The sequence below is a fragment of the Periplaneta americana genome, chromosome 12 (genome assembly GCF_040183065.1).
Source record: "Periplaneta americana isolate PAMFEO1 chromosome 12, P.americana_PAMFEO1_priV1, whole genome shotgun sequence".
NCBI classification, from domain to species: Eukaryota; Metazoa; Arthropoda; class Insecta; order Blattodea; family Blattidae; genus Periplaneta; species Periplaneta americana.
In genome coordinates this window covers 44,757,445-44,778,880 of record NC_091128.1, presented here as the reverse complement: position 1 = coordinate 44,778,880, position 21,436 = coordinate 44,757,445, and the positions used below count along the sequence as shown (strand labels likewise).

Genomic DNA, 21,436 nt, shown 5'->3' with positions numbered 1-21,436 from the left:
ATTTGTGGCATCATGATGCCGGTAGTTCTACCGTTAAAAGTGCCCTTAAATTTTTTTACATTTTCAAAATTAATTATTTTTTTTAAATTTCGCAATCTCTCTTGTGCTTTGAAATTGATATTAGTCTGAATGATATAAGAAGAGACGACTTTGTCGTATCAACTTGTTAATGATTCATGGAATCCCAGGTGACTGTGGGGCGGAGCCATCGAGTTGTCTGCTATGCCACTGAAAACCAAAATAATATTTCCGAAGCCATTCAATCCTGATCTAATTATTACCTGATAATAATTAAAGTTAATTTCGTTATGTCTTACATATCCAGTCTCTGTCTTCTTTAGAAGTAAAATCATGGATAACAGACGAAATAGACATGTAAACTTCCTAAGAAATTTCCAATTTTAGGAAGGAATGTGTGTTTCTAGAAAGCTGTGATACATTGGAGAACCAGATTGAAAGCACTATAATTGCTGATGAATTTCAATATATTATATTGAATTTTAACGAAATAGCAATCACATTTATCCAAAACATTCTCAATATTCTCGTTTGGCTCTAAGATATCGAATGTGCATGGAAGACACATGTTTTCATAGCAATAATATTCTCTACTAAACAAAATAACGAAGAAATAGGCATATTTAAGAATTTGATAAGCTATATATTTATATTCACATACAGTAAATATTCTGCATTGCTCAGATTTATTATTTGTTGAGAAGATGTGATTTTACGAACACTAAAGATTTTGGAATATGTATTATATGACTTTCTTGTGTTAAATTCTATTGTACCTAATTTACATGTTTCGACCTTTTATGGGTCATCCTCAGAACTGGTCGTTGTTGGTCTTGGTGCCTCTCGTCCTGTTTCCTGTGAGGGTGCGTTCATGTGGTATAGTGCAGAGTCAAAGAGTGTGTGTGTTTTGAAGTTGAGTTGTGTGTTGAGAATTTCGTTGGTGTGTGTTTTCGTGTGTCTGTATATTTCATATTGTTCTAGTGTGTTTAGTTTCTGGCTTTTTGGTTGGATGTGTAGTATTTCCATATCTATGTTGATGTCTCTGTGGGTGTGGTTAGCATTTGTGATGTGTTCTGCATATGTGGAGGTGTTTTGATCACTTCACAAATGCTAACCACACCTACAGAGACATCAACACAGACATGAAAATACTACACATCCAACCAAAAAGCCAAAAACTAAACACACTAGAACAATATGAAATATACAGACACACAAAAACACACCCCAATGAAATTCTCAACACACAACTCAATTTCAGAACACACACTCTTTGACTCTACATTACACCACACGAACACACCCTCACAGCAAACAAAACAAGAGGCGCCAAGACCAACAACGACCAGTTCTGAGGATGACCCATAGAAGGTCGAAACATGTAAACAAGGTACGATAGAATTTAACACAAGAAAGTCATATAATACATATTCCAAAGTGATACAGTGTTAAAAGTTGTGTAATTAAGATGTATACTAAAGATTTATCATATATCTTGTAAAAGCAAACAAAATTTGTTTTGCGTTTCTTATACAAGTTTTAAAGTCATTTTTGTGTGCAGGAAAATAAATCTGATAAAAGTGTGGTAACATATCGGTATTTATTAAAGTTTTTCAATTTACGTAGCGTAGTAGTGGAATACCAGTAGGCTTATGTAGTTTCTTTTGATGTCTTTTATAATACATTAGTTTTTATTATTTGTGTAGCAAAGTAGCAATATTTTGTTTAAAACAACAGTTTTAAAATTCATCATCACTCAAAAACTTGATAAAAATTTCACAGTTTAGTTTCTTTGTGCTTAGTCTATTGTAGTGACTTACAATGAAAGATATGATAATGAAAATTTAATATTGGAAATACATATTTCATTATTTTATATTGATAGAACTGCGTGTGTGTGCGTGCATGTGTGTATGTGTTTATTTCAATATTTGAGATTTGAGCAACAGCAAAGATAGAGAGAGAGAGAGAGAAAAGAGAGAGAATTTTTTGTTCATTTTAAAACATAATATTATCGATCTGACATGTAACCTCACAGTTTTGTCAATTCTTTTATTAGGGTCTGAACTGAAGAAGAAGTGCAGGCTAAGAAGTTGCAGTAATCTTCATTAGAAAGTGTTTAATGTTATTTGTAAGCTATATTAGTAAACTATATACAGTTTTTCTTTAATTCAAATCAAGTTAAAAGTTAACTTTTCTTTTGAAGAAAATATTTTTATATTTTTCAGTTACACAGAACTACATAAGACTGTATTTTGTAGTGTTTAGAAACATGATGGCCAAATATTGTGGTGTAACCTATATACACTGCAAAGTTAATGAAGGTACTCCTCAGTTAAACTAGTACAGATAACTGTCAGAATTGAATGCTTTACTTTTTCTGCTTCCAAAGTCCGTGTGTCTAATGGACTGAGTAGGCTATAGATAACATGCATGCCAAAACTTTAGGGATATATACTGGTATTGCTTATGCTCAAGGGTGAAAACTTGTTCTATGAACACAAGCCCGGAAATTCGTCATCACCGAGTTATTTCGGAAATACTGTCGAGGTAGCAGTAATCATATTAATATTTCTTGTAGGGCCGTTCTTTATGAGCCACATATATTGGTCTTGAAAATTTGTATTTACTGATACATTAGTTCTTTAAACCTAAAAGAAGTGACATATTAGGGAATGTAAAAAAAGTATATAGTTTAAGATAAACTATAAAAGTTTAAAACTTAAAAATTTCCAAAACTTCATAGAGTTAAAATATTGTTAAACTACGTAATATACCTCAAATATGGCATACAGTCGTTTCAAAGACATTTGCTTCAGTGGTCTTATTATTCAGTATTTTAACACTATGGAGTTTTAAAATTTTGAACTTAGCTTTTGTAATATTTTAAATAGCCTACCGGTATTGAAAGTGTTATTAAGTAAATTCACGAGTACCGGTATATCAAGAGGAAAGCATATGCAGAGTGTTGAAAACAAGCATTCAATATTTTGGGTGATGGTAGTATTCATAAAAACAGGGGGAAAAGTCTAATAAACAGAGTCCTAAAATTAATATCTTCCCAGATATGAGTACTTGTTCATCAACATCATAGGGTCCACACCTGTGGAGTAACAGTCAGCACGTCTGGCTGTGAAACCAGGTGGCCTGGGTTCGAATCCCAGTTGGGGCAAGTTACCTGGTTGAGGTTTTTTCCGGGGTTTTCCCTCAACCCAATACGAGCAAATGCTGGGTAACTTTCGGCGCTGGACCCCGGACTCATTTCACCGGCATTATCACCTTCATATCATTCAGACGCTAAATAACCTAGATGTTGATACAGCGTCGTAAAATAACCCAATTAAAAAAAAAAACATCATAGGAAATGCTCAATGTGACTTCCATAAAAAATAAAGAAAAAAACATTAGAGGTGGTAATGTTTATCGAAACAAGAAGAAAAAGTCTGATAAACATGGGTTCTTGATGAACAAGTACTCATCTTGGAAGATATTAAATTTAGGACCCATGTTTTGTTTTGTTTTGTTTTCATGAATGCTACCACCTTTCAAAATATTGAATGCTTTTTTTAACACATTTTATTAGTCCATTTTGAATCTTTCGTACACTACTTTTAACACTTGAATATAAATAATTGATTAAATGGCGATCTTATTCTTGTTAATTATGTAAGCATGTGCGGCTTACAGCTGTTTCGATGCTATTCGACACCATCTTCAGAGCCTACTAGATCTCGGCGCTATCTCAACTTCGCTGCCTGTTGTGTGGGTACGTTCGTGTAATGAAGATTTGTGTCAAATAGTGTCTGTGTTCTGAAATTGATCTGTGTCTCATTCAGAAAACAGAACTACAACATAGCATACAGAACAGAAAACACACTACAAAGACATCTCAACACAAAAACAACACAAACAAATATATACAACCACACAGGGGTATACAAACTCACATGCAATAGTTGCGACAGTTTCTACATTGGACAGATAGGCAGATCATTCCAAACTCGATACAAAGAACACATTAAAGCAATAACCAGAGGACACAATACATCTACATATGCCGAACACATAACTAATGCTAACCACACATACAATAACATGAATACAGACATGGAAATCCTACACATACAGTACAACCCAAAAACCAAAAACTCAACACACTAGAACAATATGAAATATACAGACACACTAAAACACACCCCAGTCAAATTCTCAACACACAGATCAATTTCAGAACACACACACTATTTGACTCAACTCTTCACCACATGAATGCACCCACACAACAGGCAGCGAAGTTGAGATAGCGCCGAGATCTAGTAGGCTCTGAAGATGGTGTCGAATAGCATCGAAACAGCTGTAAACCGCATATGCTTACATAATTAACACGAGTAAGATCGCCATTTAATCAATTACCGGGATTCATTTTATTAGCCAAAAAATATCTAAAGCATGAGTCTCATTGGAAACGTTAAAAAAATTTCAAGAATTGAATGTAATGCAGAACTGCACACATAATATCTACTGAATACATTCTAACACGTTGGCACACTATTAATTAGCTCCTATATGTGTAAATCAGCATCTGGCCAGACTTTAAAAAAGAGCTCTGTCTTAGAAATTACGCAATTCCGGGCCTATGCTTATGTAACAACTTTTCATTCTTCAGGTTTGAGGGATATGCCTCCAAAAGGTTCCCGTGCATTTTAGTTACTGACTTTATTGTTTAAGAAATACAAGAAAATAAAGTATCTAAATAATCATAACTGAAAGAAAAACAAACATAAAAGAAAAAATATATATATGAACTTAAATTGTGCAGTAAAAACGGGAAACTTTACTGAAATTATCGAAGGCTACTCTCAAACGCAATTGACAGTGAAAGGTATTACTACTAACTGCATGTATAATGTAGACAATTCTGTTTCATCAGGCAGATAATGTTTACGTTTCTGTTAAAGTTATATGAAGATTTTTCCATTGTGGTAGCAAAAAGTTGCATTTAGTTCTCTGTATTATGTTTGTGTTTTAAATTACAAATAGGTTGTGCAGATTTTATAATGAGTTGTGATGACAATTCGCCTTGAGGTCCCTGCAGTGTGGAGTGTAGTGACAGAGCCATTTATTCGTGACTAACATAATTTTTCCATGGTGTAGCTGTCTCTGATTAACCTTGCGGCCATTTGGGCCGGTGCAGCCGATATCCCCGCATTCCGCTCCATGCGGACTCTTCGCGCTCTGAGACCCTTGCGTGCAGTCTCGCGCTGGGAGGGCATGAGAGTAAGTAGAGGGGCGAGGTGACGTGGCGGGTGGGCAGGAAAAATAACAAGTAAGTTGTACCGTGACAAAGCACACACCATACAAGGGCTTGGTCACACAAATAAATTTGAGTCTGCTCGACTTGCTGGTGAGTGCTCCATGTTCTTGTATGAGCGCTTGTTTAACTAAAACACTTACTTAATTTTTCCTGGGTAACATTACGGAATAACGATCCTTCTCCCTGAGGCTAATTTGGGTCTCTCCTTGTAACACTTCACTCTTTCTCTCTGTAGAGCTGTCTCTGTGCCCTCCGTCCCGAGCTCTCGTGTCCTTGCTCATTTTGTTTGCTACATTCATCGTTGGAATCGTCGGTGTTGTGATTGCACACTTCTTCACTGTCTGACTGACTAACTGACTTCTCAAGTACTTTTTTGACGTTTCGAGAAACAAACCGTTATGGAAAACGCTTTCCATGTACAGTATCTATGTGTGTTTGGAGTGTGGATGTGTGACCATGTACATCTGTTTGTTTCAGGTATTGGCTCTCCTTCTACAATACACTGTGCAATATATGTATGTGTGCCGTATCTCTGTGTCGTTTGTTTTGATTGATGTGTTTATGGGATTCTTTAGAAGTTGTGCAACAGTAGTGTAGTGGGGAATAGGCATCCTGATTGTATTCTGTGCATGTCACTCGAGCATACTGAGATACAAAAGGTCATTTGCTTCTCTTTTATTTTCATAAATTCTTTTTCATTACTCATAGTATAAAGTTGTAAGTAAACTTTGAACTTTGACTCAGAGTGATGCTGTGCACACCTGGTGCGTGCTCGCTATGGAGTTCCACACCTTGGCTCGGCGAGAGCCATTTGTGGGTTCACAAATACTGTTCGCGGCAGTATTTGGTCTGCATCTTAAAAATGACGAACCCTGACAGAAGCACAGAATGAAACCACGCTGCCTCTCTTAAGTGATGCCACACTTACTCGACTCAAGTGGATGTACCTCCCGTAGCTTGTGCATAACTCTCTCGTTGTGTGTCCAGAGTGTAACAATCCGGTCATTGTGCTTCTCCTGCTTTCTCCTATATTGTGTTAGCTACGGGACGAAGTCCACAAGCGTGACATCATGCTGGAAATCCTTCGTATAGGTCATCAAGTTTTCCTGCTGTGGTGGTGGTAGTGGATGTTATGTTTGTAATGGTCTGAGATTTGCTACTTTTGCTGCTTTTTTTTTCCTTCATTTCTATCTGAACTGTACATCTATTTACTTCAGGTCTCCCTCATAAACTTCGTAGCATCCTTGGTTGGGGCAGGAGGCATTCAAGCCTTCAAAACAATGCGGACCCTCAGGGCCCTTAGGCCTCTTAGGGCTATGTCTAGAATGCAGGGGATGAGGGTATGTACCCAGCAGTCTCAGGGGACTTTGGAGGAGCACGAGACCTCGCCTAGGAGGTCATAGGTCATGTTAGAATAGACTTTTTCTTATTGTTGTACTTTTTTATTTCGTTGATAAGACAATGCTTCCGTGTAACAAGTCATTTGATCTCTGTATGTATACGTGCACACGCTAGAATTGTCTTCTGTTTGTGATATCGATAGTAATCGCTGACACACAAGTTTATCGACCTCTTGTTGTTTCGTAGAACATTCTGGATTCTAGTCCGTTAAAATTTGTGTAATTCGTCCTAATAAAAATACAATATAACGTCTCTGTGTTTAAAAGAAGCCGCTCTCCACTCACAAACATATTACTTGTAACAGTGGAAGGCAGGATTTTTTCACAGTCGATTAAAAGGGAATTTTATAATTTCGCAAGTCAAAATGTGCTGATAACTGGTAGATATTTACAAACTAAAATTGCTTGCTTTTAACAAAAATAACTATTGAGAATTATGTTGATATGATAAAGGCCATACGTATATAAAAAAATTAAAAAGTATTTAGGGGAAAGAGCTGAATATTTTAATGGCAAGTTTGTATGAAGCTTCATTTTGTTTTTGTATTTTAATGTTGACGATGTCTTTGGGCAGTATCCACTTAAAGTACATATAAGAACATCCCACGAAGGAATTCAAAATATTGAATCGCAAATTCATTTCAGAGACATTCCTAAAGAAACTGTTTTACATACAAAAGTATACACATAATAATGTTAATTTCGTGTACCAGTATATATAAAAATATATACATGATAATGTTAATTTTGTGTTACGTTTTTTATCATTTTCAGTAGGTGGAGATTGGAAAATTTTACGTAATAATGAAAGCAACATTGTGTTTCTTGTAATAGGCATGTTTTATTGTTTCTTGTATTGTATTAAATTCAGTGCCTGTAAGTAAGTCTATTATTTTTCTCTTTCATTGTAAACATATTAAAATTAGCTGCTTGTGAAAATGATTTACAACACGGAAGTTCATTTTTATTTTAAAGTCATAAACAAGATTTAAATCATAATTCTTGTTAGCATTTCCAAGCTTGTTCTTTTAAGAAGTCAAAGGGTTTTTAAAATTTCCTATGTGTTCATTAAATACCGTTAAACTATCGTAAGTGGAATTAAACTTGTTTATTATTTTTCACACATTTAAGGGAAGATACATTTTGAACAATTGAGTGTTTCGGTAATTAATAGGACTAGAAGGCTTTAAAAGGAGAGTGCTCAATAAAATCCTGTTAATATTGCCTCAGAAGATAGATATTTATTACGGTATTTGTTAAAGTGATATTTGATTTAAGAAGGAGATTTTATTCGAAAAATAGCATATCTGGCCTTGACTGTAAAAGAAAATAATTGTAATTTTGTTGCGGATAGCACTCAGTTGCACAAAATATCATTAAACATCTGTGAATGAAATATTGGAAAGCTAAAGACTTGAGCTTTTTTTAAATTGTCCATTAGGTGGAATTTATTCCGTAATTTGATTATTTAATCACTACAGCATATTTTATTGACTTACTGAATTGTAAAATGGATATCGTTACAAGTTTGGTGAAAATACCATTTCAGAAACTTTCAGCCATGACACAGAAATTCAAGACTGTAATATAACTCAGTGGGACTAAAAGTCCAGGTAATTTTGACGTGAAGAATTCGATAGAAAAGAATGATTGAACGCTTACAAAAAAAAAAAAATGGAAATCGCTCATTATTTCACATTAGCCTTTTCTTTCCAAATGGATCCCTTCAGATGAAAGGCAATTCTACAGACTTGAAGCATTTTTTTCTGGAAGGAAAAACAAAACATTGTGATCCAAAAAAAGTTACCTTTAAAACTTAATAAACATCATTTATAGACTCCTCGTGAGACTCTACAATACCGGTAGTTTTTATAATTTTGGCATCCTGCCTCTATTACGAGTTGCCACTTGTGTATGATGCATATGTTCATGTCTCCAGATAACACAGATATCGGTTACACAGAGTGTTTTGTATTGTAATGCAGTTACATGGTTGTTTCATAACAACAATTTGTGTAAGATACTCGATCATAAGTCCAGTTTTGCTTGGAGCTGTTTCCATAACATGACAGGCATCATATAGCAGAAAGTGCGCATGATGGATGTGATATTTTTAGGAGAATGGTGTCAGTAGATTGCTGATTGGTATCAATAATGTTAGTAGCCAAGCATGTAGTTCTTACGACTACTCAGTAATTTTCAGCTCTTAGGGTTTCTAGTGATAGTACAAGAATAATAAATCACTGCGCATCTAAATTTTCATTTATCTTACACCGCTTTAATAATAGATTAAAGTCATTTTTTAGTCTTAATATTTAAAACATAAATACTATTTTAAAACAAGTCTCCTTGAAAGGCCTCCATGAGACTTTGGGAGTAGATTGCTTGAAGTGTAAAATGCCCTGAGACTTTTATATCTGATATATTATACATACTATATAGCATGTTTGCTTGCTAGCCCGATTCTTCTTACATTCCAGTTGATCTGTTAGATGTTATTGTTTTGCAAGCACTGTGTATTATGGCTTCAGTTACATGTGGCTGGATGCAACACCTGGCTTTCATATTTCACCCAGAATAGTCCTTGCAAGCACCCACCTCGATTTACCCTGCAACATTGTTGTCGACATATTGTTTTCTCTCAGGGGGTAAGGAGTATGATTTACTATTTCATTCAGTTTCTCGCTGTAGAAAGACGACGTATATGGATGGCTTCCTACAATGAATAACTGAATGAATTTGCAACAAATATTGACTGCATAATATAACATCTTGTTAATTTTCAGCATGTTGTATTGTAATCTGCTTACGAGGCTAGTATTAAACTTCACACACTATAAATTGTACAATGCTGTTATCTTGCCAGTTAATCTTAACGAATAACTGACTTCGAAATGCTGTATGGAGGTAACGTAATATGAACATAAATATTCGCTTCTGCATTGCACATACGTCAATACAAGCGTACATACACCTAATATAATTTAGTTTGCACCAGAACATTAAAAATACAATGATACCTCGCTAATGCCAACAGTATTAAGCAGATAAATGACAAACGCTAAAAAAGTAATGTAACTGAACTTACTAGCATTTGGGTAAGATTTCTAAATTAAGAATATGTTAAAGACCCAGTTAGTAACATTTTCTCTGCTTATGTGGTTCTACTACTGGCATCCTCTGAGGAGTTTAGTGCTGAGAGGAATGCGGTTCCGACTAGTCTAGCGCAGTACTGGAGTGGGAGGGAACAGTGGCAGCGACAGTCTTGAAGGAAGTACAATCATACTGAAAACATTCGCCCAAATTACGAGAGCATTATGCCTATTAGTTTTCTAACGTATTTTTGGCGAGATAGAGATACAACCATTCGTACTTACGTGTTCAGAGAAGGAAAGTAGTGTAGAAAATTGTATTTATTTATTTATTTATTTATTCTGGTGAAGTTAAGGCCACCAGAAATACAAATACAATAAAATAAATAAAAAGAAATATCATAATAGAACTACAATAATATAAATGAAAAGAAGAATCATACTATAAAATTTAATGACTAGTAGAAATGAATTAAATTTGTAAAGTAATCAATTTAAATATACTGCACTGCTGAACTCACTTGAGAAGTAAAACTACTTGATTTCCATTTTAAGATATCACTAACAAATTATTTTCGCATGACATTATAGGAATCTGTTTTTCACGATACCAATCACACATATTCTAAAATTCCAATAGAATAAAACCGAAAACTTTTTCACAGCATGTTTCCTTAAAAATGACTTGTAACGGTGAAATATTTAATATGAGTAATTCATATAATATTAACATAGCTAACATAAGGAAGATGTTTGAGCAAAAATTGCAACTATATATTTAATATATTAATAACAAAACCATATAGGCCTAGATAAACAATATGTATATGAAATATTCATACATTACTACAAACTGAAGACTGCATATTTTTGGACGATTAATACTTCCCACTCTGCTCGGCTCGGCTTGTCTGTAGCAACAGAAGAATCTACCTGCAACCCCCCCGCACCGATGGCAAGAATACCTCAGGTCCCAGCGCTAAACTCGTCAGAGGAAGACAGTACTCATGTTTATAGATGGAATAAATACCCTATGTTAATACGTTTTATATTATGTTAAATTCAAAATACTTTCTTTAATATTGAACTTCAAGTAACAAAATACAGTACAAATTGAAGAGAGTGAAATTAGGATTCTACAGTGACCTGTAAGATTTAGATTTTGTCCTAATGTTTGCTACCATGCTTAGAGAGCAAGTGAAATGAGTAGGCCTATTGATGTCTATTTTCCTTTGATAAGGGTTAATTGTGTTATATTATTGCCTATTTCATAAGCACCAGGGTTGGCATTCTAATGAGAGATGATTGTATCTAAATTGTTCTGGTATAATTTTGGTATAATTTTATTTTTTAAATCGTTTTGCCCCAGCTCATATTTTTCATATTTATTATTTAAATATGTGATAATATGCGTCAACATAGCCACAATTAATAGACGTACAATATGTTGCAAGATTGTTATCACTGAAAGTACTAGTACTTGAAGCTTTTAGTAGAATTTATTAACGTTTACTTTTATCTTAACTATTTGTATCTAGTTTTTGCACAAGTAAATGAACACTGCAACATTAAGTTCAGTTATCAACACAGATTATTTATTTGTAATTTATAAAGAATAATTGTTAAATCCAAATTTTTCTGAACAGATCCATTCAAAATACAGATACAGAATCGTATGAAAATTATTTAAATTAACAAGCTGGTAATAAGCATTCATCGGTCTTAAATAGTTTCAACTCAGCTATTAACAACGCATCTGGTACATAATTTTCTGCTTTTAACATATTGTCTGACTATGCTATACATGCATACAATAGGCCTGCCGGTATTACAAATTCAGAATTTGACTTATAAATTGCAGTCGCTTGCACATATTCTGGTGTTTACTGCAAAAGAAAAATAGTATCATATATCCTCCCGACTTACATAATTGTCATTTCTGAGCTATGTGTCATTTTATCTAATCGTATGGACGTCAAATATTTTTGTTCATCGTACTTCATAAGAAATTGTTTATATTTTAAAATAGTTTTGTTTGAAAAATGAAGAAAATTATTAAACAATTGCAATAACTTCTCTTGTTTTTATATTTTAACATATAATTGCAATTGTATAACATTGCTATAGAGCCTATTCAATATTTTTACGTATAATAACATCCTTGTTTATATATGTTAACATATAATTTCCTTTGTAACTTGAATTTAATATATTAAGAATATGAGGTCTGAACCTCTTCTATGTTTCTCTAGTTCAGCATGACTATTTATTTTACAATATGATGAAAAGTTTTTCCTTTCAATTTAGATAGTATGAAATAGTAAGCCTTCTATTTCAATTAATATTTTGAATATTCAACAAACTTTAAGTTATTATTGAAAATACATCCATTTACAGGACAAAAAGAATATATTATAGAAAAAATTTTTATTAGTTGTAATAGTATCTTTCTATTCAGAATTTCACAGACATGTGAACTACATGGTTTTAATATCTTTTTATGTTCTGATATACATTCTCCTGTTATGATAAATTAGTAATATAATGGCAGTTAACGTTAAAATCAAATTTAAATGCATAGAAACACATTAATAGCGACACATTTAATCTAACAGTCATATACTTTTTTAAAATTTTCAGGCATCTATCACAACCATTTACCAGCGGCGTCATTTCAGTTTTTGCATGGTGAGGGGCAAGAAATTTTAGGGAGGATCTTATAGGGTATATCGTGTAGTGCATTCGCTTCCTATTTTCTCTGAAATTAGCAATTTTCCATGCCGTAAATTGAGGTTATCTTGACCACAAAAAAAAAAAAACAAAAACAAAAACAAAAAAAAAACAAAAAGAATTTAAACTGAATGGAATAATTGCTTGGAGACATGAAATTTGTTTCTTGTGATTGGTTACTCAGCTAAATTGTAGGTAAAAATGTCTGATTTCATTTGCCCAAATGAAATATATATATATATATATATATATATATATATATATATATATATATAATTATATTTGCTTTCCGTGGGTGATGCCATATAACAAATTAAAATTTTTAATTTAGAAATTAATGCAAAAACTATACCTGTAAAATCCACTCCTACAAGTGTAATTCAGCACATTTTATTGCATTTATGCGTGTCCGCTTAAGGTTTTACAGCAGTAGCTCAGACATACTGTCTCCAGAATCCTTAAACAGATCTTTTGTTATTAAGGAAGCATGGAATTATAAACCTGATGACACCCCCTGTTTGAACATATATCCTAACATCTCTAAGCAGTAAAGTAATAATATCACGAATTCCGAAAGACATGTGCTTCATTGCACATAGTCTACTTCCAATAATAGTAAAAGAAAGAGAACACACACATACACATCAAATTTTCTGGTGAATTTCTAATGGGACAAGATATTAATGGATGATATCCCATTGCCACAAACAATTTCCTGAATTAGCCCCAAACAAATCTCGTCTTTTATTTCTTAGGCATTTATAAAAGTGGAATAGGTAGTGTATTTTAATATTAGAGGTACAGTTTTCATATTTTTTCTTTAATAGTTCTACTTGATTATTATTTTTTTTTATCTTAAACTCGATGACGCCTCTGCATTTTATCAGTGTCGTTACATAAATAATGCACTGCTGTTCAATTTAACAAATGTCATTTTTTTGCGTAAAATAATGTGTTTAATTCCTTTTATAATAGAAGTTTTTGTGGAAAAAGTAGAGTGATGGAAAGTAGCAAGTACTTTCAGAATAGCAATACTATATAACTAATTAATCAGAATAACAAATGCTTTAAAGTTTGGATCTGACGAACATCAACATGTTTAAGGCATCTTTAATTGGAAATAAATTTCGAGCTTTAATTCGGATATGACAATTTATTCTGTGCTTCTTTATGCACCAAATTCATTTTTAATTTTTTTTTTATTTCTTGTAGAATTTAGATTTAGATTAGTGAATGACTGCTTCTTTTAAGTTCAGAATACAGCAGTGAAAATTAGCGTGCTTGCACAAAGAAGCTCCAAACAATGAAACTACTACATCCAAATTGCGTGCATTTAGTGCATGCTCTAGATACTTCTGCATGATCATAGTCAGGAAAAGTAACTGTAGTGAATATATCGCTATGTAACTTACTTAAGGAAATCATTAATTAATACAACATGGAGCAACAAACGTTAATACGACTTTCATATTTACTGATATATCTTGATATTTAAAATAATAAATAGATAGTAAAATCTTGTACAAGGAACTTTTCTATAATGACATAACCGTTATATGAATATCCAAAGTAATTCAGATGGACTAAGTTTCTTACTAATTTATATTTAAGTAGCCATAAAATTATCAACCATGTAAAATATACCACTTCAGCAAATTCCTGTCTAAGAAGGATTTTCAAACTATTTACTTGAGACTTTTGACCACGAGTTTCATCATCAGTAAGTGAGATATGATGCAAGCCAGAAGAGTACACCTTTTCTCTCTCTTCTTTTGGAATATGTTTTTGAAGAGCTGTGTTGTATGCAAAATGTGTATATAAATTGGCATTCTTAAGAGAAAAAAAAAAAAGATAGTACACAAAATATATAGAAAATCTATGTAAACCTAGAATATTTCTATATGGAAAGACTTAAAAGTTAATTTCGTTGTTCATTGCAAGTCTCATGAAATGGGTAAGTACTTTTTGTTGAGCTTTATCTTACGAAAAGTGTTTATGAAACGTATGAATTTGGTAAGTCATTATTTGGTTAAATGTTGGCATTTAATTAAGTTCAATATGCCTACTATACTTAATTATTTAAAAATTCAGAGGCAGGTAATTATCAGTATCTAACAGTGCTAGAGTGTATGAGTCTCATTACAGTGTCGTTATATTGTTAGTATTTATTTGAGGATAGTGTCCATGACTACAACTGTTTCTTTATATTCTTGCTAGACGTCTACATTTTAATGGAACTTTACCAGGATATGTTGCGAGGTGCTCCTTTGTTTTAATCACATCTCTTAATAATATAAACAGTTAAAGTTTCAGAGAATACTTCCTAAGGGGCCATGATATTAGGGCTATATTGTGGTCAATGGTGATGATGACGATATTTGTTTATTTTTTATGACGTTTTACTATTTCACTAAATCATGTTACAAGCAACTGTAACACTGAGTATTTTAATACAGTACGGTACTTAAATCTGTCTAGCCTAATCTTACATATTTTGTAGAAAGGGTTACTTTGAAGATAAATGCTTAGAGAGATAGCCAGTGCATTATGGTGATGACAGAATTTATTCTTTAAACAACTTCCCTATACCAGTTTTTATTGCTGCTTGTAGACTGACAACTATTTCCCTTGTAATTTTTGTAGATAAAATGATGCAGAAAGTGCCCATAACCCTATAAAATTGAAAAGGTAGAATATATCTGTGTTAAATTGTCATTCTCTCACATATCATTATAATAGTTTCTGGCGTGAATTTAATATTTTTCTTGACTAATGTAAGGAAATGTCAGAATAGAACCAATTTTTTTTCTCAAAGCATTGCTCGTTTCTACAAATAACCTAAAATATCACGAAGTGCTGTGCCTATAACATAGTAGTTCCCTTTAACATAATACAGCAACATGATCTTATATACTGGTACCTTATCAAATTTGAGTAATTAAAATACACTGTCATTCATATAGTTTATTTTTCTTGCCCCCCCCCCCCCCCTTAACATTTTGCTGTGTATACTATATCACTGTGAGGTTGAAGATTAAACCACTTTTAAAAAATAATTCAACTTAATTCATACTTTGCACAAAAAGTCAAATATAAAGTTACTAATCCATCCTCACAAAATTACTTTTATTTTCTCTTTATTCTCGCTTTCATAAAAGGAAAGAGGACATAAAGATCTCTCAAAGAAATAAATTTTGAAACCGATAGTTGTTAATAATAAGTTAGTAAGAACCACAGGTGAACTGGGGTAATCTGAATATTCAAAAGTTTTAGTTTTAGGTACAGGTAATTAATTAAACGTTTACCAGTACTTGAACACAAGATTAATGGTTATTGGTGCCAGTAATTTAAAAAAATAGAGCCTAATCTTAAACATGAATTTTTTGCTCAATAATAATTAATGAAAAAATATAGCATTTGTAGAAAGAAAAATACAACGATATACCTAGTAATACTTCTGACTATCAGGCCATAAGAACAAAAATCATAGTCAGAACTATAACGAATTAAATTTTTCAGACCACAACCTTATCTGCTATAGGGATAGCTCTTGTTTATGAAGTATACAGGTTGATAGAACTGAAAACGGAGTTATAAATCTGTCCATGTATTCACAATCGAATTACCACATAAAATTAAATTAATGTTTAGATCATTTAAATTGTGTTATTACATTTCAATAAAACATTGACCATTGCCAAAAATATTTTTAGACTTTTCTTACTCGCCTTTATCAAGAGAAGTGCTATTTTCATGAGCCTAAAGCAGTTTTCTCAAGAGCTAGGACGAAGCAAGCCTGCTCATTGATTCCCCTCACTTGTGAGAAATAGTCTAGTTCACTTTTGTTCACCTATGTACAGTATCTTCATCTTACGCCATTCAGCGCTAAATTAGAATAGTCATGAACATTGGCTCATAATGCAATGTTTTTGTTTCATATACAGAGCATATCAAAAGTCCGGTAACACTTTCAATATTTTATTACACAAAAATTACTAATGATAGCACTTTCAAACACATGTCAGTTTAAAGTCAAACTCTCTCAAAGTTATTCAGCTGCTTAATTTTCAGCGATGAAGCAACATTCCATACGAGTGGGAAAATTAACAAGCACAACTGTCGCGTTTGGGGTACACAGAAACCTCACAGAATCATTGAACATGAGCGTGATTCACCAAAGGTGAATGTTTTCTGTGCGTTGTCACAACGAAAACTGTACGGACCTTTCTTCTTCATTGAGGTTACTGTGACTGGACATTCATATCTGGACATGTTGGAGCAATGGTTGGTGCCTCGATCTCGATGACGATTTCATCTTTCAGCAAGATGGGGCTCCACCACATTTACACAATGCAGTTCGTGCTTACCTGAATACGGAGATGTCTGATCGTTGGATAGGACGTGCTGGAGTAAGGGACAGATGTTTCATGACATGGCCACCAAGGTCACCCGATATGACTGCATGTGACTTTTTTTCTATGGGGGTAACTAAAGGACCGTGTGTTTGTACCTCCTTTGCCATGTGATTTAGAGGAACTAAAAGCCAGAATTCGAGAAGCTGCCGCCATGGTCACAGAGGATATGTTGAAAAGAGTATGGGAAGAGTTTGATTATCGTTTGGACATCTGCCGAGTCACTCGTGGTTCACACATTGAATCTCTGTAAGATGTAAAACGAATTTTGAGAGTTTGACTTTAAACTGACGTGTGTTTGAAAGTGCTATCATTAGTAGTTTTTGTGTAATAAAATATTGAAAGTGTTACCGGACTTTTGATATGCCCTGTATTAAAAGTTCTACTAAGACAACGCTTTTTCTTCCACATTCTAATCTTGCAATCAGACTGAATCACTTTCACTCTTCCTGAAGATTCCACACTCTGCAAATCAAACAATTGTAACATATATATATATATATATATATATATATAGGACTAATTCGAGTTAGCAAAACTGAAAAATGGATTATGTTCGATTTGCCTTTATTTTTCTATCCCTTTCCTTCAGCTTTGCGATCTGTTAGTCTGTTCTGTGTAGGCATTCAAATGACATAACTTTGAGATTATCGACCTAGATCATACTTCGCTCTAGAGGTTCCTAGAGTTGTAGTACAGGTACTTATTACAAAAATATTTTCTTAGATAATCCCACATGACTAATTCAAGTTATATTTCACATTAGGAATTTTTGTTTGTTGTTACTGCTATAAATTGATGGACAATTTTTATGGTTAATTTTCAGTGACTTACTTCCAGGCAAATCTTAACCATTTTGTGTCTTGCCTCTCAGAAATTTCCACTTGGGACAATTTCATATCACACTCGACTTACCGAAAAAAAGCTAAGAGAACAGATCTGTTTAATACTTACTGAGCTTACAATAATATGTTCTCAAGAAACCTCAAAACTTGCATTTAGATAATGAAAAGCAGCTCATGATTGAGTTTAATAGTTGATATTGCACATAGACTTACTCTGTGATATTGCATATAGTACACTTTCTAAACACTTGAGTCTGGCTTTCTATATCTGTGCTGGTAACTAAGTTACGAAGGTAACTTGATTTAAATTACACAATATTATTTGAATTCATGGGCCAATCTGCTTAACTCAGTTGTAGAACATTGAAGGAACTATTTACCAGTACCGGTATGTTGTGAGCTGAATGTAGCCTACAGATTTTGTCCTCAGTTTTTTCTGGAATATCTTCAAAGAATAATGTATTTCTTACATTGACTTTGCAAAAGGGAATTGCCCTCTTGACCCTTAAGTCATCTATTCAGGTTTTAAAGTAGGCCTATCATTTATACCGGTATAACAACAACACATAATTTCAGTGGTACTATATACTTTTGTCATACGTACCCTAAATTCATGTTTACGTACTTCTTTTGTTATTTTATTTATTTTATTTTGTTAGGTATACTTTGTCATTTTAAGCTGGCTGCTCTGGTGGTAAGTTTTATGAATTAAATAAAATTACAAATTACAGTTATTAATAATTGAAAATAAAAAATCAGAATACAATTGATATCAGAATACAATGGATGTTCCTAGTTGAGCTCTCAGCAACAGAATAAAAATCATCAGAATATGCACAGCTTGGCTGTCTTTCTATTTAGCGGTAACTATAGCATACTGTAAAATAGTATTTATTGACATTCCATGATATTCATACATTGCTTTACAGCTAGAATATGAAACAAGTCAAAAAACTTAATACTATTATAAAGTCTTAATTTATAGTCACAGTCTAGATGAAATATATACAGACGAGATTTACAATATAGTCTACTAGTACAACACAAAGTTTTAGTATCAATTTCAGGAAGTGTTATTGAATGTCATGAATTCACCTACAGAATAGAAGGCTTGAGAAATTAGGTACTTCTTTAATTTGGCCCTAAATGATCTTATGTTTTGAGTTTCATTTTTATATCGATAGGGAGGCTATTAAAAATTTTTACTGCCATATAATGCACTCCTTTTTGATAGCACAACAGACTTGCCGATGGAGTATGAAAGTCATTTTTTGACGTGTATTTATGCTATGAACTGTTGAATTAGTTACGAAGTTTTCACGATTACATACGAGGAAGATTATTAATGAAAAGATATACTGACAAGCCATGGGCATTATTTGAAGAGTCCACTGCAAGAATGATTGATGTCATTTGGAATACATTTTGCAGAAGAAGCAATTGAAAGTTTGAAATGCTTAGCGCTCAAAGCTTAACTGAGATTTTCCGATCATTACTGGACAATGACTATCAGTGTTAATGCTATATAACTCTCTATGTACATTCTATATGTCTTAAGCTATGCATTGACAGTTTTGGTTCATTTTCGACAAGAACGTGACATCCATCATTCTTGCAGTGGACTCTTCATTTGTAGTTTCTTGAAAATAATCCTACACGATTCCCTAGATTTGGCACCTACTGTTATTCTAATTGCTCTTTTTTGTAATAGAAATATACTGTTACTATCTGTGGAATTTCCCCAGAATATTATTCCAAAACTCATTACCGAGTGGAAGTATATAAAGTATATTGTTTTTCAGGTATTGATATTTACTATCTTTTGCATAGATCTAATAGCAAAACAAGCTGAATTTAGTTTGGGGGCAATTTCTTTAATATGATTTTTCCAATTTAACACATTATCGATTTTTAAGCCAAGAAATTTTGTTGTTGTTGTTTGTAATAGGGATCTATTGTTAATTATTGCGCTAGAAATGCCATACATACCATCTCTTCATTTCGAAAACTACCTGAACTTGCTGAAAAGAAATACGTGGTCAGAAGTCATAGCTTCCTCTTAGAGATGACAATTTGCTGAGTGGTCATCATACGTGGATAGGAGCACAGAATACGTGTGACTCTTGCAGGTGGTGGTGAATGCGCTGGTGCAAGCCATCCCCAGTATCTTCAACGTGCTCCTCGTGTGTCTCATCTTTTGGCTTATTTTCGCCATCATGGGTGTGCAGCTCTTTGCTGGAAAGTACCACAAGGTATGTTGATAGGTGATTTGAAAGAAAATCTTGTAACAATTGATATCTTTTCGAAAGTATCATTAAATTTCAGAGCATACTGTTAAGTTATCATTAGGGCCCGGATATATATGCACTGAAAATACCTAAAATATGCATGCAAATATGCACTAAAAATGTTGAAAATATGCACTAAAAACAAAACAATATGCACTAACCAAATCTTGCAACTGTACTGTAGTTGGTTTTTGCCAACACTTTGCATGAAAGTAAATGAGGTTTGCTGGGTTCTTTAGGACATAATTTACTCACTCTGAAGTTCGCTATGTATCTGCCACACGAATCTGTTGATTCATCAACCAAAATCCACATGCAGTTCCCCACTATGTCAGACCGTATTGAATCCAGGATAGAAGCATGTAGCGAAAGTAAATAATTTTTCCTAAGAGTGGATTCATCCGGTGTCCTCTGATTAAGACAATATTTTTGAAGAAATGATCGTAGATGTGGATTATTTAATTTATGCAGCGGAATGTTCTGCATACTAAAGCTTTACAAAGGTCAGCGGAAAATGTACTAACTTCAGACCGTGATTTCGCCTGAGTTAAAAGTACCGGTACCTGTTGCGTGTTCTTACCCTTTTGTTTTGACCAGAGCTGTGCAGTTGCTTTCGAATGCTTTCTAGTTAAAAATTTTTCTCGCATTTCTCAGTCTTCTCACATACTTGATAATACACTACATCGCCATCATTTGTATAGTCACTATTGCCTGAAATCCACTGTTACATTAAAAAGGATTTAGTGGACTTATCTTCAGGCATTTTTAGTTTAATCTGACAGAACACCGCATAAACTATTAGTAGATGAAAATCAAGTCAACAGATGAACACCTGCGGTCCTGTCGACACAAACTTTGAGAGGATACTGCATTGAGAAAGGAATGTAAGAAATTCTTTCTGTGAAAAAGGTCTGCAACGTCCATCTATCTGCATGTATTGTGAGACTGAAAGTATGTTCCCGTTAACATTTCACTTGAAATAGGAAGGCTATTGTGGTGCAAGGGATGTCCAACATACAAATTCATTACTAGATTTACAGTTCGTTCAGAAATGTTATATAATTGATCATACATAAACTAAATAAATGCTAAAACATGCAATAACCGTCAAAATATGCATTTGCATATGCGTATATGCATTTTCGAAAAATCCGGGCCCTAGTTATCATGTAAGACTTGCAATGTGATCATTGGCAGCCGTTATTTTTAATGATAACACACTGATTACTTTGTTGAACAAAATATTACTTTTGTTGAACATGCATAATTTTACTTCCTTCGTCTAGTCAATCAAAAGGTGAAAAATTATCTTTATTGCTGTGACTAGTCATTTACTG

The 21,436-nt window shown here is 33.3% G+C and overlaps 1 protein-coding gene across 35 annotated transcripts in view; it reads left to right on the top strand.

Annotated features, from left to right (window-relative positions):
• Positions 1 to 21,436, top strand: part of para (sodium voltage-gated channel paralytic) — an 873,489-nt gene that overhangs the window by 815,738 nt on the left and 36,315 nt on the right. For 30 of the 35 annotated variants that reach the window (XM_069841227.1, XM_069841234.1, XM_069841226.1 and 27 more), the window contains 2 exons: positions 6,550 to 6,672; positions 19,941 to 20,063. In XM_069841227.1, the coding sequence (XP_069697328.1) occupies positions 6,550 to 6,672; positions 19,941 to 20,063 (246 nt within the window). Of the gene's footprint in view, positions 1 to 5,172; positions 5,296 to 6,549; positions 6,673 to 19,940; positions 20,064 to 21,436 lie in introns of all 35 variants that reach the window. The other 5 variants (XM_069841231.1, XM_069841232.1, XM_069841215.1 and 2 more) reach the window with 1 other exon arrangement.